This window comes from Anomaloglossus baeobatrachus, chromosome 1 (assembly GCF_048569485.1).
Source record: "Anomaloglossus baeobatrachus isolate aAnoBae1 chromosome 1, aAnoBae1.hap1, whole genome shotgun sequence".
Classification (NCBI taxonomy): domain Eukaryota; kingdom Metazoa; phylum Chordata; class Amphibia; order Anura; family Aromobatidae; genus Anomaloglossus; species Anomaloglossus baeobatrachus.
In genome coordinates, this window is record NC_134353.1 from 265,246,420 (window position 1) to 265,274,050 (window position 27,631).

General features: G+C 47.1%; 1 protein-coding gene and 1 long non-coding RNA gene across 2 annotated transcripts in view; one reads left to right on the plus strand and one right to left on the minus strand.

The window, feature by feature from the left end:
* Positions 1-1,173: 1,173 nt before the first annotated feature.
* On the minus strand, positions 1,174-24,318 carry LOC142311448 (uncharacterized). The gene is made up of 3 exons (XR_012754270.1): positions 24,115-24,318; positions 10,306-10,486; positions 1,174-2,906 (listed from the first exon to the last, which is right to left on the minus strand). It is a non-coding gene; the product is annotated as an uncharacterized LOC142311448 (long non-coding RNA).
* The window catches only part of ANK2 (ankyrin 2), an 812,025-nt gene continuing 805,920 nt past the window's right edge, over positions 21,527-27,631 (plus strand). The window contains exon 1 of the mRNA XM_075349554.1: positions 21,527-21,995. Coding sequence (XP_075205669.1) covers positions 21,921-21,995 — 75 coding nt within the window. The 5' untranslated portion in view covers positions 21,527-21,920. The remainder of the gene's footprint in view (positions 21,996-27,631) is intronic.

Below are 27,631 nucleotides of genomic sequence, written 5' to 3' on the forward strand. Positions count from 1 at the left end.
AGACTTAGAAAAGCAGAGGACACAATGGTTGATGTCAAAATCCTTTTCTTTTTATTTTGTGAGTGAAAAAACGTGCAATGAGTGCTGTACAAAAGTCCGCCAAATCACAACGTTTCGGCCTATTTGGCCTTCTTCAGGTCGGACAGGCTAGATACAATATTTACAAAAAGGAAAACAAAACAAAACAAAGATAAAGGACATCCATCAGTATGGGATATTGGAACATATTATAGTATAACATGACACATCAGATACAAGGTAATTCATGAGAGACAATAATGCAGTATCGTAGGTGTAAGGACATAGATATAAGAGACGTGGGAACACATTGTTGTACGAGGATTCAAGGGAGACAAAGGAGAGTTGCACTGAGAATGGTGCCTACTGTGAAGGAGTATTCACTAGTATCCATTTATGATAAGACTTATACGTGTGTGTGTTTTATAAGCACCGTGTGGCTAACAAGGTAAAGAAGCTCACCTTAAGAATGACAGGACACGAAGTAGGTAGATGTATGCAGGGCACTGTTGCTCGACCTGTTGTATAGTAAAGTTGGTCATGTGTTAGAGGGTGCCAAGATGTTATGATAAATTGACTGGATGCTATGGGAACATACCATATGTTGGATTGCTGCGTGGGTCAAAATATGTGGAATGTCAAGTTTTGGGTTCCACTATGAGTGGCGAGTGGTACTAGAGATAAACAGAGTTTTGTTATATATAGATTGAGGGTCGAGAGTTAGGCGGGCTTTGCACACTGCGACATCGCAGGTGCGATGTCGGTGGGGTCAAATTGAAAATGACGCACTTCCGGCATCGCATGCGACATCGCAGTGTGTAAAGCCTAGATGATACGATTAGCGAGCGCAAAAGCGTCGTTATCGTATCATCGGTGCAGCGTCGGCGTAATCCATGATTACGCTGACGCGACGGTCCGATGTTGTTCCTCGCTCCTGCGGCAGCACACATCGCTGTGTGTGAAGCCGCAGGAGCGAGGAACATCTCCTACCGGCCTCACTGCGGCTTCCGTAGGATATGCGGAAGGAAAGAGATGGGCAGGATGTTTACATCCTGCTCATCTCCGCCCCTCCGCTCCGATTGGCCGCCTGCCGTGTGACGTCACAGTGACGCCGCACGACCCGCCCCCTTAACAAGGAGGCGGGCCGCCGGCCACAGGGACGTCGCACGGCAGGTGAGTGTGTGTGTGAAGCTGGCGTAGCGATAATTTTCGCTACGCCAGCTATCACCACATATCGCTGCTGCGACGGGGGCGGGCACTATCGCACTCGGCATCGCAGCATCGGGCTGCGATGTCGCAGTGTGCAAAGCCCGCCTTAGTGTGAATGGTTGTATAAAAGTTTACCTGTTATAAGAAAACGCATCCAATCCAATATTTAAATGCACATGATAGTGTGATGAGTCAAGGGCATATAGGGAGGGTCAGGATTTCATCTGAGTCAATCTCCAAGGTGCGTGTCCTGTGTGCAATGGTACAGTATAGTCCATAGGGAAGTAGAGATCGCAAAAGTAAAATAGATTGGATTAGGGTTACCTCAATGATATTCAGCATATGGATGAACCTCTGGCGTGGTTGAGGATCAAGGAGTCCCTGAAGACATGTAATAATGCCTAATAAAGGGTATAAAAGAAAGTAGGAAAAAAGAAGGTGGAGAAGGAGAGAAAGAGGGAGAGGAGAAAGTGAAAAAAGGGGGAAAAAGGAGAGGAGAAGAGAAAGAAGAGGAGGGAGAGGAGAAGGTGAAATAAGGGGGAAAAAGAGAGGAGAAGAGAAGGAAGAGGAGGGAGAGGAGAAAGTGAAAAAAGGGGGGAAAAGGAGGAAGAGGAGGAAGAGGAGGAAGAAGAGAAAGAAGAGGAGAGGAGAAGAGAAGGAAGAGGAGGAAGAGGAGGAAGAAGAGAAAGGAGAGAAGAGGAGAGGAAAGGAGGAGAGGACGAGAGGGGGAGAGGGGGAGAGGGGGAGAGGAGGAGAAGAGGAGAAGAGGAGAGGAGAGGAGGAGAGGAGAAGAGGAGAAGAGGAGGAGAGGAGGAGGAGAGGAGGAGAGGAAAGGAGGAGAGTAGAGGAGAGAAAAGGGTAGAGAAAAGAAAAAAGAAAAAAAAGTATGTGTACATATGTGACAATTAATGAACAACATGGCATAAGAGAATGGAACAGGTTAGTAGAGGGAGAGCAAACAAATAGTAGTGGTGTACCTGGAATGATGTGTAGAAGCCAGGGGCTAGGAGCCAAAAATATGGTCAGGAGCATAGAGGATAATGGAGCAAACATGTACTGGTCCAGGTAACTACGTGACTGTATAGTATGGGGGAAGGGAGAGAGTAAGAGAATAGAAATGTAATAGGAAAGGAAGAAAAGAAAAGATATATACCTGAGACTCCACTGGTTTTAATCTGGATGGGGGTCCATAGAGTATGGTGATAGGAGTCCAGGTAGCTGGCAGAGTGAGAGTAGGAGAAGGGAGATCGTTATGTATAAAATATATGGTGTCAATGAACATGTCCAGATTGTCAGGGTGAGCCACTTACCATATGCCTGCGTGATTGTGGAGGTGAAACGTACGTCCTGTGAGCGGCAGAGCATATGACTAAATGATCTATTTAACAGAAATGGTACCGCGACGTCACTTCCGGTTTCGCACTGTCAATCAACAGTGAAACAGGAAACGCATAATCGCTAGGGGGTGGTTGCCAGGTAATAGTGTCATGCTGCTGGGTGGAACGTGGGAGGGAAGTGCTGGAGCGCTCCCATGGCTAAGGGGGCGTGCTTAGGAGACACATAGTGATATCGGCAGATGGTCCTGGACGGAGGCAGAACATCAGTGTTAGGGCAGGTGAGACGCTAGATGTGGCCCAGGATGGTGTAGAAGGTGCCCAACCACAGAGATGATGTTAGTTCTGTAGAGAGGAGAAAAAGGGGATATTAGAAAAAAGATACATATAACATCATATCGGTATATTGTATATGCTGCTGGTATGGTTATTGTCAACAGTATAATTGGTGTAACAACAGTACAATAAATACAATCAAGTGATATGGTCAACACTGTTACCAGGTGCTGGACTGTAGAGAATCCATGCAGGTGCTGACGTGCATATATGTATAGAGGGAGAAATATATCGTTAGTACATCATAAACAGACGAATTGGTACATAATTGGTCATCAGAAACCCAATTCATATTTGCGATTCAAACCATGGGGTTCAAGGGTCCCCAGGGTATGAATCCATCGTGCTTCTCTTTCACGGAGTAATTTGACCCTGTCGCCACCCCTGCGATGGATTCCCACTTGGTCAATGACCTGGAACCTAAGTTGGGAAATCCTGTGTCCTGCTGAAATAAAGTGGGAAGGGATGGGCAACAGAGTGCGTCCGCATCTGATATCGGACTTGTGTTTGTTTATCCGGTCTCGGACATGTTGGGTGGTCTCCCCAACATATCCGAGACCGCACGGACACTTTATATAATAGACCACATAGGAGCTGTCACAGGTAAAGCAATCTTTGGTTTGGAAGGATTCACCTGTTCTGAGGTTAGTAAAGAAACTGCCCTTGGTGACGTTTGAGCACTGTGCGCATCTGAGACAGGGAAAAGTACCAAATTGTGGGTTATGGAGAAATCTTTGTCTGGGGACCTGAGTGGAGGGGCCTATATCGGCTCGGACATGTTTGTCTCTCATATTGGGAGACTTCTTGTAGCAAAATAGGGGAGATGCCTGGAATTCATTAATCCGCGGATAGGCAAGGCCCAAGAGTGGCCAATGTTTCAAAACTGTCTTCTTAATTAATGGGGAAAAAGGGTGAAAGGTGTTTACCAGAGGGATACGGTTAGGTTGAGTTAGTGGGCCAGATGGGCGAGATGTCATATTGGTGGCTACGTTTACAGGATACCCTCGTTGTATAAACTTGTCAATCATTTCTCTATGTCTCAATGTGCGGACGTCCTTACAACTCACTATGCGGTCAACCCTAGTGTGTTGACTGATCGGTAGGGAGTTTTTGGTGTGTTTGGGATGATTGCTCTTGAAATGAAGAAGGCTATTCTTATCCGTCGGTTTAACGTAGATATCGGTCGTGATAATGCCATCTCCGTTTTTGGCAATCATACAATCTAGGAAGTTGATCTCATTGTTACTGTGATGGATGGTGAAAGTCAGTAAAAATGTATTAACCTCAACAAAAAATGTAGTGAGAGTTTCAAGGGGCCGTCCCATATCAGAAATATGTCGTCGATGTATCGGCGCCATAGTAGAGCATGACGTAGGATCAGGGGGTGAGAATGTATATATCTGTCTTCAAAGAACGCCATGAAGATGTTAGCGTAGGGGGGCGCGACATTCGAACCCATCGCGGCCCCCCTACGCTGCATGTAAAACTGGTCTTGGAACAGAAAATTTTTTTTTTCAAGGATAATCTTTAGTAGGTCTATACAGAATTCCTTATTGTCGGCTGGTAAGGTGGTGAATTGTTCTAAGAACCAACATACAGCCTGTAGACCGTCATGGTGGTTGATGCTGGTATATAGTGAGTTGACGTCTAAAGTGACCAGTAGGGAGGTGGCAGGAATTTAATGTAAATCTGTAAGTATCTCCAAGAAATGGGATGTGTCCTTAAGGTAGGATGGTGTTAGAGGGGGACTTCTTCCTCCTCTTCCTCCTCTTCCTTCTCTTCTCTCCTCCTCTCCTCTTCTTTCTCTTCTTCCTCCTCTTCCTCCTTTTCCCCCCTTTTTTCACTTTCTCCTCTCCCTCCTCTTCCTTCTCTTCTCCTCTCTTTTTCCCCTTTTTTCACCTTCTCCTCTCCCTCCTCTTCCTTCTCTTCTCCTCTCTTTTTCCCCCTTATTTCACCTTCTCCTCTCCCTCCTCTTCTTTCTCTTCTCCTCTCCTTTTTCCCCCTTTTTTCACTTTCTCCTCTCCCTCTTTCTCTCCTTCTCCACCTTCTTTTTTCCTACTTTCTTTTATACCCTTTATTAGGCATTATTACATGTCTTCAGGGACTCCTTGATCCTTAACCACGCCAGAGGTTCATCCATATGCTGAATATCATTGAGGTAACCCATAATCCAATCTATTTTACTTTTGCGATCTCTACTTCCCTATGGACTATACTGTACCATTGCACACAGGACACGCACCTTGGAGATTGACTCAGATGAAATCCTGACCCTCCCTATATGCCCTTGACTCATCACACTATCATGTGCATTTAAATATTGGATTGGATGCGTTTTCTTATAACAGGTAAACTTTTATACAACCATTCACACTAACTCTCGACCCTCAATCTATATATAACAAAACTCTGTTTATCTCTAGTACCACTCGCCACTCATAGTGGAACCCAAAACTGGACATTCCACATATTTTGACCCAAGCAGCAATCCAACATATGGTATGTTCCCATAGCATCCAGTCAATTTATCACAACATCTTGGCACCCTCTAACACATGACCAACTTTACTATACAACAGGTCGAGCAACAGTGCCCTGCATACATCTACCTACTTCGTGTCCTGTCATTCTTAAGGTGAGCTTCTTTACCTTGTTAGCCACACGGTGCTTATAAAACACACACATGTATAAGTCTTATCATAAATGGATACTAGTGAATACTCCTTCACAGTAGGCACCATTCTCAGTGCAACTATCCTTTGTCTCCCTTGAATCCTCGTACAACAACGTGCTCCCACGTCTCTTATATCTATGTCCTTACACCTACGATACTGCATTATTGTCTCTCATGAATTACCTTGTATCTGATGTGTCATGTTATACTATAATATGTTCCAATATCCCATACTGATGGATGTCCTTTATCTTTGTTTTGTTTTGTTTTCCTTTTTGTAAATATTGTATCTAGCCTGTCTGACCTGAAGAAGGCCAAATAGGCCGAAACGTTGTGATTTGGCTGACTTTTGTACAGCACTCATTGCACGTTTTTTCACTCACAAAATAAAAAGGAAAGGATTTTGACATCAACCATTGTGTCCTCTGCTTTTCTAAGTCTCTATGGGTAATAGTCAGTGTGCCGGAGTTCCTACATAAACTGTTAAAAATATTTTTCTCCTGAGCACCTACGCGAGGTGACGCAAGGTCTTCTTCAATTCCTCCGCTTCTATTGGCCGGCTGCCGTGTGACGTCGCTGTGACGCCGAATGTCCCTCCCACTCCAGGAAGTAGACGTTCGCCGCCCACAGCGAGGTCATATGGACGAGTAAGTATGTGTGACGGGGGATACTCATATGTGCGGCACGTTCAACAAATTGAACGTGCCACACATACGATGGGGGTGTGGCACCCTGGATTAGCCAGGTCGTCACAGGTAACACACAAACACCCCCACCCCCACTAGACAGTAACATTAGCCAAACACAAAACCCTTGTTGCCTCCCTCCAGGGTCTTATGTCCACACCAGGTAGGGCGGAGCCAATCGGTTGGCCCCACCCACCGAGGAGTTCACAGGCCTGGAGGCGGGAAAAATGACAGATTTGTCCTGGAGGTTGAAGTGAGAGGAGTCAAGTGGAGAGTTTCTGGGTTTGTGGCCCAGGCACTGAAAACAGGGTTGGCAGACGGTGGTGGCCGTCTGCAGGAGTGGTGAATCAACGCGGAACCGTAGGACCGGGGACGGGCGGTGGCCCACCGGTACCGACCGGGGAGCGAAGTGAAGCCAGCACACACAGGCAGGTCCATCGGACCCCGACTAGGCTTGGAATTGCCGTCAACAGTCAAATCCGAGTGTGACAGGAACCCCAGGGGTTTCCTAACAACCAAAGACCCGTTAGAAGGCAACCGTCCGCACCGTGAGGGTATACAGCTACCGCCCAAGGCTAGAGACCCAAGGGCCAGCGCCTGTGGGCAAACGGGCTCCTCCGGCATCCATACACCGGGGAGCGGACTACCGTTGGTGATCCATCGTAGTCAAACAGTACACAAAGGTGCAGGGAAAGACAGCCACCATCACCTGTCCGGGGAGAGAGACACTGTAGCCGGCTGCGGGACCCGTCCATCCAGCCGTTTGGTTTACCGAGGACTTTGTGCATCTCTTACTGAGTGAGTACACCCGTGCCATCCGGCACCGCGCCGCGCTGTCCCTGCAACCCTGCACCTCACCAACCCTGCCTCCCCGTCACACCACCGGGCCCCGGGACCACCGACCCCTACCCATGGAGGGGGAAAACAACATCCCAGCTGCTCCCCACCATTGCTCCCGGGATCCCTGTCACCAGCAGCGGTGGTGCCCATCTTCACCACAACCCGTGGGTGGCATCACGGACTATGGGGTACTTTGCACGCTGCGACATCGCAAGCCGATGCTGCGATGCCGAGCGCGATAGTCCCCGCCCCCATTGCAGCTGCGATATCCTTGTGATAGCTGCCATAGCGAACATTATGGCTACGGCAGCTTCACATGGACTCCCCTGTCCTGGGACGTCGCTCTGGCCGGTGACCCGCCTCCTTATTAAGTGGGCGGGTCATACGGCGTCACTGCGACGTCACACGGCAGGCGGCCAATAGGAGCGGAGGGGCGGAGATGAGCGGGATGTAAACATCCCGCCCACCTTCTCCCTTCCGCATATCCTATGGGAGCCGCGGTGACGCCGGTAGATGTTCCTCGCTCCTGCGGCTTCACACACAGCGATGTGTGCTGCTGCTGGAGCGAGGAACAACATCGGACCATCGTGTGAGCGTAATTATGGATTACGCCGACGCTACACCGATGATACGATTACGACGCTTTTTCGCTCGTTAATCGTATCATCTAGGCTTTACACACTACGATGTCACCTGCGATGCTGGATGTGCGTCACTTTCAATTTGACCCCACCGACATCGCACCTGCAATGTCGTATTGTGCAAAGTGCCCCTAAATCCCCCAAACCAACTACCCTTTTCACTCACGGGCGAGGAGCGCCGCTCGAGTCCCCGGATCCGGCCCACCGCTCGAGCCACCGAGCAGCAGCCGCAGCAGCGCCGGTCCCGAGCATTAGCGAGCGCAACGGCGGTGCCCTCCCCGCCCGCGACAGGGGCGTTGCAAATCGCATACGAAATCGTATGCGAAATTGCAACGTGTTAAGCAGGCTTTAGTCACAAGACACAGATCCCAAGACATTTATTTTTTCTCTTTCACAGTAGCACAGAGATATCTGACTGAAATAACATAGTACTGGTGTAAGTACTGTGATAAATGCAAATAAATTGCATGGAGAACTATATTAACAGTCCTGTCTTGAGAAGTTGCACTCCACTTTGGTCTATTTGGAGAGCACAGCAATCTTATCGTCTTATTCCATTCCTTATGGTTTATTTATAGACCAGATGAATTTGTATTCGGTACTTTTCCTTTTGCCAGTAAACAAGTATTGACAGAGGAAAACAAATGCAAATGAATAACACCTTAATATAACTGGGCGATGATTACATTTCTCTATGGAAGTTTTCATATTTTTATTTTAGTTGTATGAACATCAATCAAAGACTAAATGAGACCAGAGTATAGTGGTACAATTTTGGTATTTTTCTTCATGGCTACATTCAGAGCATCTCCAAAACAGCAATTTTTGTAGTGCATTCCCATTACACATTGGATGGTAGTAGTGATGAGCTAGCACTACCATGGTCAGTTGCTAGGTACTCGTAGCAAGCATTCGGACACTTGAATGGGCTTGATACGTGTATCAAGTTATAGGCTGGAAACACTCTTATGCGTGTAAAATCGGTCCGACTTGCCTGAAAAAAACTCGGCCGATTTTAGTTCACTAGTCATCAGTGTGCTGTCAGTATGCTGTCAGTGTGCAATCAGTTTTTACCCTCAGCAGCTGCTATTCATGTAATGTTATGTACAGAAGCATTTACATTGTTCTCTGCTACATGCGTGAAATCTATTGTGAAAAACGCATGTCACTAGGATGGTCCGTATGCACCCATAGACTTGCATTGGAGAGACTCGTGCGAGAAACTCACCAAAAAGCAGCATGCTGCGATTTTTTTCTCAGTCTAATTTGGAGTGAGAAAAAAATCGCAGATGAGAGCTGATTCATTGAATAACATGTGTCCGAGTGCAATGCGAGATTTTCTCGCTTTGCACTATTGCGAGAAACTCGCAAGTGAGAGGCTGGCCATAATGGAAGTCAAAAGGAAACTCAAGCATTTTTACAGAAGATCTTCCAGAAAAATGCTTTAGTCCCCAATTGACTTCCATTATACTCTGTACACGAGTCAAGCCCATCCAAGCATCCGAATGCTCACTATGTGTACTGAGCACCCAAGCATGGGAGTACTTGCTCATCACTAGCTAGTACCTAACAAAAGTGGTCCAAAAATGGTTTATACATGCAAACTAGTTAGCAAACCAATGCTGATAACAGTGCATCATTAAGGCCAGAGTCACACTTGCTAGTGCCTCGCGTGTAACTCGCGCGAATCTCTCATTGAATCACCCAGCATGGACTCACACTCTCAGGACAGGAGCGTCTCAGCTGCATAGACATACATGCAACTGACCCGCTCCTGTCAGGAGAGTGCGAGTCCGTGCCGGGTGATTCAATGAGAGACTCACGCGAGTTACACGCGAGTTACACGCGAGGCACTAGCAAGTGTGATTCTGGCCTAAAAGTGTCTATAAGGGCAGCAAAATAAGTAAATCATGGAGCAGTAACAAAATAGTGTTGTCTGATGAATCATGTTCTCTAGTGTGCCTAGAAGAATTGATGCTTTGATGGGTGGTCACTAGTGATGAGCGAGCACTATCATGCTAGGGGGCTTGATGTTTGGAAAGAGCAGCTTGATGCTTGGATGGGCTTGACTCGTGTACCAAGTATAATGGAAGTCAATGGAAAAGTCAAGTATTTTTCCGGAAAAACTACAGAAAAATGCTTGCGTTACCTATTAACATCCATTATACCTGGTACACGGTCCAAGTGTCTGACTGCTTGTTACGAATACCGAGCATGGTAGTGCCCGCACATCACTAGTGGTCTCACCAAATACTGATCTGATTTAGATTTTTCTTCTGTTCATTCACTTTGCATTTTGTTAATTAATAAAAATAACACAGGTATGTAAAATTTGTGTTTATGACATTTTTTTTCAAATCCAATGACTGATTCTTATGTTTTTTATACCTTGATTTAAAAAGGATTTTTAACCATCATGTATGGATTTTGTACAAAACACGAATTAATTATGTACAAGCGAGATGAACAAAACAAATCTTTACTGTAGGCAAAAATGTACACAATATTATATATAGAAATTTACTAAACATTAATTCTGCAACTTTATTTGAAATCAAATCTTGCACCTCTTTGTTTTCTCTTCTAAGCTTCTCCTGATGCCTTTTCTTTTTTAGAAGGCCTCTGGATCTTCTCTGTGAAGCATCCAGCAGTCGTCCCCCATCATGTTCACGTTCCATCTCTTGATATCCTAATGAAATCTTTCTCCATGCTCTTCACTTATAGCACCAAGGTTTCAGGAAAGTAGTCCTAATGGGAATGCAAAAAATGCAACTTCAAATTCATCAGACAACCCAAGGCTTTGAAACGTTGCAGCATGTTCTCCACGATGGACTTACATTTTGAATATGTTATTTGTTGTTACCTGAAAGTTACTTCACAACTTTTTTAAAGGAATCCCAGGCCCTTTTCTCAACATCTTTAATATTTGTTTCAAATACGTTGTCTTTCTTGAGTTTCCAAATATCTGGACCCACAAAAATGCCTTCCTTCAGTTTTGCTTTGGACAGTCCCTAAAACTTGGTACTCAGTACTTAAAAGTCTTTCCTTCTTTCAGTAGAGCGTTCACAAACTTTTTCATCATTCCAAACTTAATGTGGAGGGGTGGCAAGAAAACTTTAGAGGGAGCAACTAAACTTTCCGCAACTATGTTCCTGAGTCCAGGTTGAAAATATGTTCTCATTGGCCAACTTTTATGGCTCCTGTGATGAGTCCTATCCTGGCTGTCCCATTCACACAAAAACCATGGGTACTTTGTGTATCCTCATTGCTGCCGAAAGAGAAAAGAGAGAGCTTTCAGATCACCATGTACCCTTGTAGTTAAATTTCACAATACTTGATCCTCTTAAGCCCGCTTTACACGCTGCAATGTATCTTACAATGTGTCGGCGGGGTCACGTCGTAAGTGACGCACATCCGGCATCGTAAGATACATTGCAGTGTGTGACAGGTACGTGCGATTGCGATTGAACGGTGAAACGTTCATCGCACGCACATCGTTCATTTCTCTAGAATTGACCGTCAGATTGTTCATCGTACCCGGGGTAGCACACATCGCAGTGTGTGACACCCCAGGAACGATGAACAGATCTTACCTGCGTCCTATGGCTCCCGGCCAGCAATGCGGAAGGAAGGAGGTGGGCGGGATGTTTATGTCCCGCTCAGCCCCGCCCCTCCGCTTCTATTGGTCGGCTGCCTCGTGACGTCGCTGTGACGCCGAACGTCCCTCCCACTCCAGGAAGTGGACGTTCGCCGCCCACAGCGAGGTCGTATGGACGGGTAAGTACGTGTGACGGGGTTAATCGTTTGTGCGGCACATTCAACAAATTGAACGTGCCGCCCATACGATGGGGGCGGTTACAATCGCATACGATATCGTATGCTGGATCGTAAGGTGTAAAGCAGGCTTTAGTTAAGTTTCTTGAGAATAAAATCTAAATTCTCATAGCTTTCCTTCTTAGTTCTCAGAATGCCCAGGCACTGAAGCATACTTGCTGCCAATTGTGCAGTAGCACATCTTTCAGACTTTTTTTTGGATGAATCAATAAAAAGTCTCCACTCGCTCACATTGTACTTAATGTTACATTTTTCCATCAGCCCAGGAACATCACTGCAATACACTAGGGCACCGTTTTTAGAAAAGTATGTAAATAATTCCTTTTCTCTAATTCTGTACCATGAAAAACACGTACTACGGTAGGAGTTAGCAGGTTCTTTTCCTTTAGACGAGAGCGTACAAGTTCTGCAAAATGTTTAGGAAGGTCCATGTTCCAGACTAAATCACTTAATTTGAGCTGTGAAAAAAGCTGTGGCTCATGGGCCTATGGAGTCAGTGCTGTAATTACATTTTTTCAGTTTATTGAGTTTAAGTTTCGAACCTATAGAAAAATCCCTTCTTACTTTCAAACAATTTTACCTTTGCAGACCTCTGTAATTATCAACATTTATATTTTTTAAAGTATTTTTCCCCACAGTTTTTGCCTAAACAATTGCTGCACAGTACAGTATATATATATATATATATATATATATATATATATATATATATATATATACGGTATATGCGCAGCAAATGTCATATTTTCACTTTGTTCTTGCCCATTGAGAACATGCCCAGGACCTTGAGGGAGCAGTAGTGACAGGGTCCATAGCCAGGCTATCATGAAAATCTAGGCACAAGTGGTTCATTTATTTAATCAAGCTTTCCCAGGATGAGATATATATTCTCTCCAGTATCCTCATGTTGCAGGCTAACATATCCCCCTGCAGTAAGCAATAAAGTACACTTTTTTGCTTACTGCAGTGCACTTTGGTATTTTTACTGTGAGAACTAAGACCATTGACATTTCTGACCTTTGCAGACTGACTAGAAACCCAGCATTGAACCATTTTCACTATTAGCATATTGCAGCTTATAGGGAATCTGTCAGGTTTTCATCCCCTCCACCCACTCAAGCTATATGCACGTGTACCACTTTCAAAGCCAAGGTTAGCAATACCTATACATGACCAATCCATTCCTCCACTACTGAGAAATAAGGGCGACTTTGCACGTTGCAACATCGCACGTGTGATGTCGGTGGGGTCAAATCGAAAGTGACGCACTTTCGACATCTTAGTGTGTAAATCTTAGATGATACGATTAACGAGCGCAAAAGCGTCGTTATCGTATCATTGGTGCAGGCTCCGACTTTTTCATAATTACGCTGCCACGACAGGTACAATGTTGTTCCTCGTTCCTGCGGCAGCACACATCGCTGTGTGTGAAGCCGCAGGAGCGAGGAACATCTCCTACCTGCGTCCCGGCTGCAATGAGGAAGGAAGGAGGTGGGCGGGATGTTTACATCCTGCTCATCTCCGCCCCTCCGCTGCTATTGGCCACCTGCCGTGTGACGTCGCTGTGACGCCGCACAACCCGCCCCCTTAGGAAGGAGGCGGATTGCCGGCCAGAGGGACGTCGCAGGACAGGTAAGTGCATGTGAAGCTGCCGTAGCGATAATGTTCGCTACGCCAGCAATCACAAGATATCGCTGCTGCGACGGGGGCGGCGACTATCGCGTGCGACATCGCAGAATCGGCTTGCGATGTCGCAACGTGCAAAGCCCGCCTAAGTGTTTGAATTGATATGGCAGTGAGGCTGCTACTCCAGCTCTGTTCCCCGCCCAGCACCACCTCATCCTGTTTGACTTACAGCCTTTATGATGTTCCACTTGAGGCAAAAGAGTCGTCAGTCAAGCAGGAGGAGGCGGTGCTGGGCAAGGAGAAGAGCTGGAGTGACAGAGGCTTCAGATCTATCATAGCAATTTGCATATCAGTTGAATTACTGGTTTCTCAGTATTGCAGGAACAGACTGGCCATATAAACATATTGCTGAACTTGTTTTTGAAAGAGCTTCATGCACATATAAATAGTTTGGAGGTGAAATCCTGCTGGTAGGCAGTCCTGTTGTTAAAGGGAATCTAATTCCACAGAAACACTTTCAAATGGCACTTCAATAATTTGGAGCAGAACCAAGCTTGGGAGGGTTATCAGACACGTTTACAGTAGTTTTTGTCTTCCTAATATACACTTAGCCAGTAGAATACTTAAAAAATATTCTCATGGGCATCTTCTCCTCCACTTAATACCTGTTGTCATGCGATGTTCGGCTTTGCACACACCTGATGGCACGGCGTCGTTAGACTCTGTTCACACTACAGAGTCTGACAAGCAACCTGACGCGTCTGGATTGTTCAGTCAGAGCCAGGTTTTCATTTGCGAGATTATGTCCTGCCTAAGGCCGGAGTCACACTTGCGAGTGCCTCGCATCTAACTCGCGCGTGTCTCTCATGGTATCACCCGGAATGGCCGCACACTCTACTGACAGGAGCGTCTCAGCTGCATAGTGATACATGCAACCGATCCGCTCCTGTCAGGAGAGTGTGCGGCCATTCCGGGTGATACCATGAGAGACTCGCGCGAGTTACTCGCGAGGCACTCGCAAGTGTGACTCCGGCCTAACACTGTATCAGACAGGGGTACTCAGTTCACTGCAAAGTTCTGGAAGGCATTTTGCTCCTGTTAAAGATCAAATTGTTACACTTTGTCAGCCTTCAATCTGTAGTCAAATGGTCAGACGGAGCGTACCAAAACCTGGAGCAATATTTACGCTGTTTTGTGTCTGATAAGCAGAGGGAGTGGTTGGCGTTCCTCCTGCTGGCAGAATTTGAGATCCACAACCGTCGTCATGAATCCTCTGGGGTTTCGACATTTTTGTGTGTGTATGGACAGCACCCCTAGTTTTGTACTTTATGTAAGATTCACTCTTCCGGGGTCCTGGAGGACGATCAAGCAGGGTCGGCATTATTGTCTACTTGATCTAAGGTTCAGCAGCACTTGCGTAGCATGGTCTCTTGGTATAAACGTGTGACTGACAGTGGACATGTGCCTGGTCTGGACCTGTGCGTGGGTGATTGGGTGTGGTTATCCATTGCTAATCCCTGCCTAGCCGTCCCTGTATACTCTAGCATAGATAAAAGGATCTTTAGAAAAAGATCTTTTGTCACGGGCGGAGGGGACGCGCTCGCCACGCTCGGGTCCGGGGCTTCTGCTGCTCGGTGGCTCGAGTGGTGGGCCGGACCCGGGGACTCGAGCAGCGCTCCTCACCCGTGAGTGAAAAAGGATGGTTTGTTTAGGGAGAGAGTTCGTGACGCCACCCACGGGACGTGGTGATGATGGCACCACCGCTGCTGGTGATGGGGATCCCGGGAGAGATGGTAGGGAGCAGCTAGGATGTTGTCCCCTCCGTGGTAGGGGGTTGATGATCCCGGGCTGTCTTTCCCTGCACCTGTTAGAATGTTCTGACTCCTGTGGTTGACCACCGGTAGTCCGCTCCCCGGCGTATAGGTGCCGAAGGAGCCCATTTTGCCTGCAGGCGCTGGCCCTTGGATCTCTAGCCTATGGCGGTGGCTGTATATCCTCTCGGTGTGGACTGTTGCCTTTTGTCGGGTCTTGGTTGTTGGGAAACCCCTGGGGTTCCTGTCACACTCGGATTTGACTGTTGTCGGCGGCTCCAAGCCTGGTCGGGGTCTGATGGCCCTGCCTGTGTGCTTAGCTTCACTCCGCTCCCCGGTTCGGTACCGGCGGGCCAACGCCCGACCCCGGTCCTACGGCTCTGCAGAATTCCGCTAACTCCTGTAGATGGCCACCACCGTCTGCCAACCTTGCTGTCAGTGCCTGGGCTCCTACCCAGGCACACGCAGACGTTTTACTCCTCTCACTTTCAATTCCTGAACTCATCTGTCTCTTTTCCCGCCTCCAGGCCTGTGAACTCCTCGGTGGGTGGGGCCAACCGCCTGGCTGCGCCCCACATGGTGTGGACATCAGACTCTGGAGGGAGGCAACAAGGGTTTTTGTCTGACTGGTGTAACTGTCTAGGGAAGGGGTGTGTATGTTGTTATGTCTGTGACTACCTTATGTTAATGAGTGCGGGGACTAGTCCCAAGGGCGTTATATCCCCCGACTAGTCTGTCCTCTTAGCATGTTAGCATACCCACTGGGGCATACTAACATGCTATTCAATGCAGCTTCACCAGCGGTGACATGTGTACCTGTGTCCGCTGTGAACGCTGAAACTGAATGCCCCGGCATTTCCAGTTATGCACAGTAGACCTCTCTGAAGCTGGGGCACATACACCCAGCTTCATACTGCACATGAGCGGAAGTGCCCGGCACTCAGAAGCGCGGTCACAGCAATTACAGGTACACACATCACTGCTAGTGATGCTGAATTGAATAGCATGTTAGCACACCCCTGTGGGTGTGCTAACATGCTGAGAGGGCGGACTAGTAGTCCCCGCGCTCATTAGCATAAGATAAAAGATCTTTAGAAATACTTTTTCTAAAGATCTCTATATCTATACTACTAGATACATGGACGGTTAGGCAGGGATTAGCAATATGCACCCAGAACTGCTCGTGGTTCTGAGTACATATTCCACCTGACAAGTTCCCTTTAAGTCTTCAACAGTCAATCATTTACAGGACCAATACAGTTTCCTATGTTACAAAATTGCAATGTATCTGTAAAAATCGCAGGCTATACTCTGGCATACACTTTTTCTTGCATTGACAGACTTCAATGGATTTTCCAGAACATCGTGCATGCTGCGATTTTTCTTCTCTCACACAGGTTCTTTCAGTGAACAAAAACAATTCTGTGCTCTGCTCCATTGAATAACACTTGTCTGAGTTCAGTCAATTTCTTTCATTGATAGCGCTTGGACCAAAAATTCAGTTGTGTAAACTGGCCTTAAAACCATTTTTACTCCAGTGCAAAGACAATGTTCAATCAGTGCTGTGAAGTCCAAAAGTTAAGATACTATACCTGCCATGCTAAGTTTTAAACTACTGTACTATCTGAATCTTGATAGACTTCTAGCTGGTAGAACTGGGGGCTTAGTGGGGAAACACCTATGACAGGAGTGTCAAACTCAAGGCTCAAGGGCCAAATCCGGTCCGTCACATCATTATGTAGCCCACATGCTGGATTGCCAGTAAGGCTGTGTGCTTTTTTCTACTGTCCATAGCATACGGCAGAAAAAGGCACCCTCCATGATTTTTTAAAATTTTATGTTAGTTTGTACTGCGCATGGCGCTAAAAAGGCGGTGTAGCGCCCCTGAAGCCATCAGGGAGCTACAAGGTTCTGCATCCTCACCAGGATGCAGGGCCTACCCCCAGGGCCCCGGAAGACCAGTGCCGGTTACACACAAACACTTCACAAAATCCCAGTTTTCCACAATAATCCCCCATAGAATGATTCAAAAATAGGGTCGGACCAATAGATGGTCACCTAGAGGTGTAGCCAGTCCAGTCCACTAGTTGACCAGGTGGGAGGGGCAGACTGTGGACAGTCAGTCAGAGGAGTGAGAGAGTGAAGGTGGACGTGAGGAGACGCACTGACGAGGAGTTGACAGTAACCTGTTGCCCGGGAGGGTAGTTGCCAGTGGAGTACGGTGGAGTACTTTCGGAACTACGCACCAACGGGGTACAGGACCCTAGGTCAGACATAAAGCTCCAGGCAGTCCTGATAACACCTGCACAGCGTGGAGACCCTCAAGGATCTCGCTGACCCTAAAAATCCGAGACTCAGTAGCAAAGGGAGAACCGGGGACAGGGCCAGAGACTCAAACCCCACAGGGTTCACGCTACTGTCATACAGACAGCAGTGGAAAAAACACTGGACGAGGACCCCCAGTTGCTCTACGCCACGGGTACCCACCAACCAGAGACATGTGCAGGGGAGAAGGTACCAGATTACTACACTGGCACTGGGACAAAGGGGACCTGAAGTTGAAACCAGCCGGCCTCGGGTGACCAGTTACCACCAGAAAGTGAGTAAAGAACCAGTTGCACTGAACCCCTTTGGTGGACTACCTTCTTCCGACACCCGTCATTACACTTACCCTCTGGGGCCCGGCCCTGCTTGCGGAGGTTCTAACATCCAGGCTGCCATTAACACCAGCCTCAGTGATGGACATTGTGCAGCGATCTACATAGCCACATCACCGCAAGTGGTGTCAAGTGTGAACACTATTCTAATCCCCTGTAAATAGTCCCCTTTCCAAAAAGGGCCCAGGGCACGGAACCAGGCAACGGCCACCAAAGTGACATTCCCTAGATATACATTGTCCGGGACCAAGTACCCCATATCCCTGGGCGTCACAGCTGCCATTGTGACATCCTGGCAAAACCAGGTAGTCACAAATGGTCCCCTGCATGACACCTTCCCTCACTAGGAAACACACAGCCAACCTTTAAACCCTAGTCACCCCCCTTAGGGACAGACAGACACACCATTGGGCGTGACCAGGCGGTTGGAACATGCCCACCCAGGGGTCCAGACAGCCCGGGGCGGGAAAAAGAGCAGTTTAGACAGTTAGCTTGAGAGTTCAGTTTGGAGAGGAGTATGGGCTGGAGCTAGGGGTAGCTCCAGCAGTCAAGTACAAATTGAACGGTGCCAGGGCAGGAGGCTTGGTGCCTTGGCTAGGAGGCAGACGGTGGTCTCCGTCAACAGGAGACGGGAAGACGGCTCGGTGGAACCGATGTGGACAGGGCCAGGGTAGGAGCCCGCCGGTACCGACACGGGGAACCGACCCGGAAACTGTAGCACAAAGGGGGGTACTCAGACCCTCAAGCCAGGAACCAGAACCTACTGGAACTGGTTAATTAACCGATAGAGGCCAGGACTAGAGGTCCTGTCCCACCCAAAGTCCCTCATAGAAGACAACAGCCCACCGATTAGGGATAAGAAGTGACCCCCAAGGCCCATAGATCCCACGGGCCAGCGTCTGCAGGCACGGCTCCTTAGGCCAGATCCCGCCGGGAGCGGACTCTTACGTTTCATATTGGGAAGTCTTTTCTACTTAAACAGTACAGGAAAAGTATAGAAACCACCAGCCGGGTGGTGGATCCCGAACGCAACCGGCCACGGCACCGGCCACGACCACCTTGGTTTACCAGAGACTTGTGTGTTTTACTGAAAGTGAGTACACCAAGACCACCTGCGGTCGTCATTCCCCCTGCACCAGAGCCATCGGGTCCCGGGGCCACCATCCCTGCCCACAGAGGGGTTAACATCTTGCTGCACAACATCTCCCCCGGGTGCCCCGTAACAGCAGCGGTGGTGTCCCACCTCACCACACACTGTGGGTGGCGTCACAAACCTATTACGGCCTAGCCCGTACATCTACGTCCCCCATTTTATTCGGCGTGTCCGCGAGACCCCAGGTCCGGAGACCCTCGTGTCACCACCCCTGAAGGTCCGGAACCGAGCAGCGTCGGCTGCTGGCACGGGGGCGGCACACCCTATGCAGTACAAATGGTATATGCTAGAATGTATGGGCTTGTGGAAGGTGTGACGCCATTTCTGTCACGTGATGTCACTTCTGCGCCATGCAACAGATGGCTAGGGTGTATTTAGGGGACGGGTATACAATGCTGAAAAGACTGGTGGGATTTTATGGGGTGTGATGCTGTAAGGATGTCTGTCTTGGCTTTTGGGGGGTATGCGATACTGGAGGATGCCTGTGGTGGGATGTTGTGGACCTATAATGCTGTGAGAATGCCTCGGGGGGTCTATGATAAATGTGGTGGGATTTTGGATGTGTGCAATGCCGGATGGGGGGGCACGCTTTTGATGTAATTTTAGCTGGGGTGCTATTCTGGGGGGATTCCTATAGTGGGATTTTTTTTGGAGGGGGTGTGATGCTGAAGGATGACTGTGATGGGATTTATTTGTTGTATAATGCTGTAGATATGCCTGTTGTGGGATTTGTGGAGTGTATACTGCTGGGTGATGCCTGCAGTGGGGGTATAATGCTGTATGGATACCTATGTTGGGATTTGGGGGGGTATAAATGCTGTAGGGATGTCTGTCATGGGATTTGGGAGCATTCAATGCTGAAAAGACTATTGTGGTGGGATTTTGGGGAGGCAATGTTGTAAGGAAGTCTTTTGTGGGGTTTTAGGGTGTGTGCAATGCTGGGGGACAACTGTGGTGGGACGTTGTGGGTCTATAATGCTGTGAGTATGCTTGTTGTGGAATTTTGGGAGTGTATGATGCCTGTGGTGGGAATTGGGATGTGTGCATTGCAAGAGGGGGAGACGCTTTTGATGGGTTTTCAGGGGGTGTGCTACTCTGGCGGGATGTCTGTGGTGGGATTTTGGGGGTGTGCGATGCTGGCAGATGACTGTAATGGGATTTTTGTGTGTGTATAATGCCGTAGATATCCCTGTGGGGGGTTTGCACGGTGCACAATGATGGTGGATGCATGCAGTGGGAGTTTGGGGTTCTATGATGCTGTTGGAATGCCTGTGGTGGGAGATTGGGGGCGTTCGATGCTGTGGGGGGGGGGGGGGAACTGTGGTGGGATTTTGGGTAGTGTGATTTGGGAGAATGTCTGTGGTGTGATTTCAGGATCAATAATGCTGAAAGATGCCTGTGGTGGGAGTGTGAGAGTGTGCGATACTAAGGGGACGCCTGTGAGGGACTTTGAGGGATGCCTCTGGTGGGATATGGGGTGTGTGCAATTCTGGGAGGGGGGATGCTTGTGGTGGGATTTACACCCCAATCACAGCATCCTTAGCCCTATAAGGCACCGTGCCATTAGCCCAACAACCTAGGGACAGAGCACTTAGTCCAACAATCCAGGCACAGCACCCTTAGCCCTACAACCCGGGCACAGCGCTCTTAGCTGTACAACTCAGGCACAGCGCCCTTAGCCCTACAACCCGGGCACAGCGCTCTTAGCTGTACAACTCAGGCACAGCGCCCTTAGCCCTACAACCCAGGGACAGTGCCCTTAGCCCTACAACCCAGGGACAGCTCTTGGATAGCCCTACTACCCTAGCCCTAATGGCAAGGGACAGCTGCTGTATAGCCCTACTACCCACGCACAGCTCTAGTATAGCCATATAACTCAAGGACAGCTCTTGTACAGCCTTAGGCTATGTGTGCACGTTGCGTAATTGCATGCAGTTACGCTGCAATCTGCACCGCAGCGTAACTGCATGCGTCCTGCGTCCCCTGCACAATCTATGGAGATTGTGCAGGAGCCGTGCGCACGTGGCGTATTAGAGCGCAGCGCTTCGGCTGCTGCCCGAAGCGCGCGTTCTAAGAAGTGACATGTCACTTCTTTCCTGCGCTTTACCTGCATCCCCCCCGCCCTGTCTATGGGAGGGGCTGCAGTCAGAGCGCATGGAATCGGCTTTTTTTTCTCCATTACGGACTGTTTCTGCAGCGATTTGAAGCGCACGTGTGCTCTTTAAATCGCTGCAGAAATTTCTGCAGGGCCAGTACGCAACGTGCGCACATAGTCTTACAACCCAGGCACAACTCTCGTATTCCCCAGGGACAGCTCTCTTATAGCCCCTGGCCAGTTTGTGCATTGCAGTCCATGCTCGTACTGTATTGCATGGAGATCTGCATGAGCCATTACTATTGCAAGCAATTCTTTGAAGGCAACCATAATGCTGATGTGGCTCTCAGTGAAAATGAGTTTGACACCCCTGACCTAAGACAATACCTAAAGTGTCAGGTTCTCCTGTCTAATCCAGGACACTTGTGGCTTTGTTGCACCTCAGGCTCCAGTCATTACTGATGCCCAGACGCCTTGACTCAGTGGCCTGGTGGGGTCCCAACTCTTCCAATTTATCATAAAATTAGAGCACCCCTTTACTGTTAAAGCTGCAGCACCATCTACTGGGCGGGAAAGCCGCAATCCTTTGCAGAGAACCACTGATTGTCCTCCTCACGGTGGTGTAGCAGGTTTCCATCCTGATAGCTGCACATTGGCATCCATGCCAGTGTAAGAATCCGGGGCTGTGGGTGCTGAGGGTGAGCTCATCGGCAGCCCAGCCTCCAGCTCATGTCAGCTCTCCTGCTGTAATCATCCCAGCAGTAGTAGCAGCAGCAGGAGCAGCACTCTCCCCCCAGCGTCTCACATACACTGCAGACTGCCAGGCGCTGCTCTGCAGATCACTACTGGACGAAGACAGGAAGGTCATTGCTGCCCTCTCTGCAGTAGGCACCGCTGCCCGGCTCCTACCCATGCTACATGACTAGGAGGAAGGTGTCTGACGGGATTCTCAGCCAAAAACGTGCCACAGAAGGGACTGCTGGAGAAGGAGGGAGGCTGCAGGGACATGGCCTCTCCCACCTCTGCCGCCTCTACACCAGGGGGTGGTGTGTCTCCCCCCATGCCACCCAGGATCCGCCAGGTGGGTGCCTATCTCTATATGCCATGCCTGTATGCATACGGTGCTCTGCCCTGTGCCATCTGTATGGGAGTCACCCCACACTTGTCCCTTCCTAGACAAGGGCACTGACTTTTTCTTCCCCTGGGCACTCCCAGTATAACCACAATGAATACCCAGTCACATGTACAGTATGTAGGTGCAGGTATGAACTGGACTATAACTGGCTGCTAATGTTTTCTTCCTGATAGCCCTGGGATATCACATGACGTCTGCTGCAGCGCCTGCACACATGTATTTGCCATGTACAATATTGGCTTTAGTAAATATGTCGCTGTGCCACGCCTTTCGGAGAGCACAGAAATGTTAGCGCTAATAGTAGAAATGTACAAATAATGCTATTGTATGGTTGTCATAATTACATCAGTACTTATACTATTTTATAATGACCAATACATGCGGAAAAAATGTCTACTATATATATATATATATATATATATATATATATCTATATCATAATGGTGACTCAACAGGTAACAGGTATATGGGATTATTACCGCTTGGCGCTGTAGTATTTGCTTAGGTGCCCACACAGGTGCCGGTGGTGACTGCAGAAACTTCCATCAATATATATATATATATATATATATATATATATATATATATAAAATATGTGTGTGTTTTATACATACACACACATATGAAACATAGTTATATTTTAATATATATATGTGTGTGTATATATATGTATATATATATATATATATATATATATTTATTTATATATATATTTATATGCGTGTACTTTTTATATTGGAAAAGAAGCAATGAGGTGTCCTGAAGGAAATATTGTCTATAAATCAATATACCACACCCAACCTTACTAATATGCAGTAAGATTATGATGGTGTATGGTCTGGATGTTCTGCCACCTATTGATACATGCCATGCCGACCTATACTGAGGGCATGGCTACCAGACTGCCAGTAAATTTACTGTAAAATGCTTAAGTTAGGCTTGGCTTTTATATCCAAAGTCTTCAAAAAATCTGCAGGTGATGTCACCAGTCATGACGGTGCATCTCAAGCAGTGGCCTGACTGAGAATGTTCATCCAAGATCTTCCCTCTGTATTCTTCTGGGCTTATTGAGTTCATACAGTAGTTCCAGGGTGGCCCTGTAGTCTCTGGCCAAAATTGTCACTCTTGAAGTTCTTGGGTTGAAATCTGAACCATAACCCACCATTAAATTCTGATGATGTCATCGCTCTACATTATGACGTCATGCTGTAGTAGGAATGATGTGTGATACTATATATTTCCTGTATAGTGAGATACTGTAATCTAGTTTAGCCCTAGCAATGTCTGGTAGCTGACTGATCCCATATACTATGTATATATATATATATATATATATATATATATATATATATATATATATATATACACATATCTCCCTCTCTCTTTATATGTATATATATATATATATATATATACACACAGTATATATGTATATATATATATATATATATATATATATATATATATATATATATATACGTAGATAAATATGGTCCATGATGATTTTGCAATAATAATAATTTTAACCCCAGTGTGATGATATTAGGTAGGCATTGTCCATTTTTCCCGAATGCACAGATAATCATAATCATGTTGTCATGTTCCGGGAAGATGCAGACAAATAACTCATCTTTGCCAATAATGTGTATTTATATCTTATACATTCTGGTAACAATGTATCATCATGTATCGCGCTTTATTGGGTGCAGCTGGGACGAAAGAAGAAAGCTGTCAACGAACTGCGGGGGGCCGGGGAGCTGGTTGCTCATGATTATCGAGGACTCCCATACTTGGGCGGTCTCCAGGGTGTATATGGTTGTGTAGGTAAAGCATGATTTTATGAAAACTGCATGAAAACCAGAAAGTAACCCAGTGAGTGATATACTCTGTCACGTTATGCTGCCCCCAGATAGGCTCTTTTCTCTCTCAACCACAAGTCAGAAATGCTGCTGCTAGGGCCCAGGACTGGCGCTGATATCTTCAGATCAACTCGTTTCCTAAAGGAGTTTTTCACAACTGAATTATTAAAAAAAATACATGCAATGAGAAAAAAAACCATACTCACCTTACCGATCAGTGCTTTCTCTGCTAGCTAGGACCAGCACAGAACTACTGTCGTCACTGCTGCAACTAGTGATTGGCTGCAGCTGCTACATCTCCTTATGGCCCAAACAAGATGTAGAGATACCAACTCTGGGCATCATCTTACAGTCATGGACCAATCACTACCCGCAGCCGTTACATATTTTTAAATGCTGCAGTCATTGATTGTCTGCAGTGGTTGTGTGCCCATGTTGGCCAGAAGAGGATGGAGCATAAAGATGTATTGTAGACCCAAGCAGAATTAGGAGAGTATTGGTTAATCGGTAAGGCGACCGCTGGACGCCGTACTTGGGATTTTCCACACAGACCTCCCTAAGATACTGGTTGCTGTGGATCCCTGTGGTTACCCCCTGCCCCATTGTGGGATTGCAACCAGATAGGACTTGGAGTGTATGTATCCCCTCCGTTACTGTGGGAGGCTGTATATCCAGATATATTGCCAAGAATACGTGACTGACTGTCCAACACGTACTCAGTCCTGTGGATGAACCTGAGGTCCTCCTGATGGGAGCTATTTGACATTCTAGGAGGCTTTTTCTTATAGATTCATATCAATATATTGCATGGCCAAGTGTGGGCACCTATAACCAACTTAGTATTTACTAGGACCCCAACTCCAGTGGGTTATGAGTAACTCAGGAATCATTAGTGAGAAAGGTGAAAAAGTCATCCTGACACATTTTATGATAAACCAGCTATACAGACAGCATGGTTGTCCCCCTATATTTCTTTAAAGTGGCAATCAGCAACTATTGATCTGTCCAAAGACAGAAAATTCTCTCAAGAAATTGTTGAAAAGCCCCTGATGAGCCCCTGATATTGACAAGGGCGAAACGCGTCGGTCATTTCTTGAATTGAGTACCTTAAATGTTACCCATCTCTTATTGGGCATTTCTTGGTTTCACACTAAGTGTGACTCATCTGTCTACCTTTAACTGAGCACAATGACCGATGTAGAAGCGAGACTCATTTATATCTTCAGTTGAGCACATAGATATATGGAATATCTGACGACTTCCCTATGCCCCATATCCCTACTCGTCTCAGTGGTGATACAGACAAATTAGCCATTGCGGACTGAGCACCTCTTCCTCACTGTGGTGTTACTACTGTAGGGGTTGTTTCCATCTGAGAGGGATCACGGTTATCACTAGGGAGGGCAATACCCAGGGATAGCCGTCGTTGGAACGGGGGCGTCTTCACATTAGGACGCCGACCCCCGTAGTAAGGAAGGAATAGTGATAGGGATAGACAATCCTTCCTCTATCCTCATCTTGCTTTTAATTTTATGTTATGTACGTGAATTTGATAATAATAAAATTATATGATTTTATATAAAAGTAGTAAGAAGTTGGTTTTGGCAAAATATCTACTTTAGTATCCAGAATAGGTTTAGTATTAATCGGTAAGGCGATTAGGATTTCTTTTACATGTTGAGAATCTGCTGCTCTTTTTTTTTTTTTGGAGGAGGGGAGGAGTTAAATCCCCTTTATTTTTAAGAAAACTAAATAGATTTTTTCATGGATATACTATTTATGCTGCAGTGTGAACATACCTTTGCTGCAGTTTTGACAAAATCTGTTTGCTGCATATTAATTCTCTGAATGCTGAGTTTTGTATAACCCCACCCACACCACTGATTGACAGCTTTCTGTGTACACTGTGCATAGACAGAAAGCTGCCAATCAGTGGTGAGGTGAGATTTACACAGAGCTCATGAATACCTGGCAGCAGGTTTACTAGTCCTCTAATGATAATCTTCTGCTGATAAAACCATGATTTTATCAAAACTACAACAAGCAGCTCAGTAAGTGACACATTGCTGAACTCTCTTGTGCTGCTCTCAGATTAGGTAGCAAAAATCTGGTGACAGAATCTCTTTGAGGCTGGAGCTGCAAGAAGATGTTTGTCGTATGAGAGCGATTCTCTGAAAAGTTGTGCGACTATAACATCTGTGCAACCTGTCCGCGACTTTCCGCTCTTATTTAGCCAAGTTGTGACAAGTCCCTGTCGCTTGCGATTGCATTGAAGTCTATGGGAAGTGAGTCGCTTGGGACATTCAACAGAAACTTGTTTACAACAGGTTGCAATATGACACCATAGAAAAACAGGAGTTTGACTGGAGCTCGACCGGATCCATTCACTATTTTGAGGCCGTTGGAGTCATTGTAGACATTATCTGGCCTCTGTCCTGGAAGTGTTTGTCACAAAGACGAGTTTTAGTGCACTCCAGATCAAGATGAACGCGTTCTGTGTTGTTTATAAAAAAGACACCCAATCCACAGGTAATTAGTGCACAATTATTGCCAACAGCAGGTGGGTGAGGTTTGCCATGGCAGCTGCCAGGCCGTGTGCATAATACCAGCCTGACAAGGTGCATAATGCCAAAAACTTGTCACCAGGTTTTTCCCTTAGGCTATGTGCGCACGTTGCGTAATTACATGCAGTTACGCTGCGCTTTGTAGCGCAGTGTAACTGCATGCGTCCTGCGTCCCCTGCATAATCTATGGAGATTGTGCAGGAGCCGTGCGCACGTGGCGTCTTAGAGCGCAGCGCTTCGGCTGCTGCCCGAAGCGCTGTGTTCTAAGAAGTGGCATGTCACTTCTTCCGTGCGCTTTGCCTGCAGCCCCTGCTCTGTCTATGGGAGAGGCTGCAGGCAGAGCGCATGGAATCGGCTTTTTTTTTTTTCACTACTGACATTTTCTGCAGCGATTTGAAACGCACGTGTGCTCTTCAGATCGCTGCAGAAATTTCTGCAGGGCTAGTACGCAACGTGCGCACATAGCCTTATAAGCTGTGGCCACCACATTGAGCCCTTATATATAGTATTCCAGAATACTGTGTATAAGAGCCCAGGCCACTCTGTGTAATGTAAAAAACTCCTTTATAATACTCACTTAGGGAGTGGTGCGATGGTTGTCGCTGGTCTCTGTCCGGCACCTCCTACATCTTGTGCGATCAACGTCCTTCTGCCCAGTCCCATGCGCGTGGTTCGTCTGCGTCATTCATAGAGAGGCCTGCATTGTGCTCCTGCGCATGTGCACTTTAATCTGCTCTACTGAGAGCAAAGCAAAGTACAGTAATGCACAGGTGCGAGATAAGGTCAATGTCTACCCACACATGTGCACTACAGTACACTGATCTGCCCTCACCCTACTGATCAAAAGTGCATGTGGAGGAGCGTAATGGCGGCCTCTGTGTGGATGACATAGGACGCGTCATGCACACGGGGCTGGGAAGAAGGATGGCAACTGCACAAGATGGAGGAGGTGCCGGACCTGAGAGTAGTGACCCCCATCACACCAGATCACCCCCCAGGTGAGTATAATAAAAGTGTTTTTTTATGTTATATAGAGCAGCCTGAGGTCTTATATACAGTATTCTGGAATTCTGGTACTTTATTCTAACCACAATAAAAGTGTGTTGCTCAGCAATCGGACCCCACTGACTTGTAAGTTATCAATGAACGACCCCTTTAA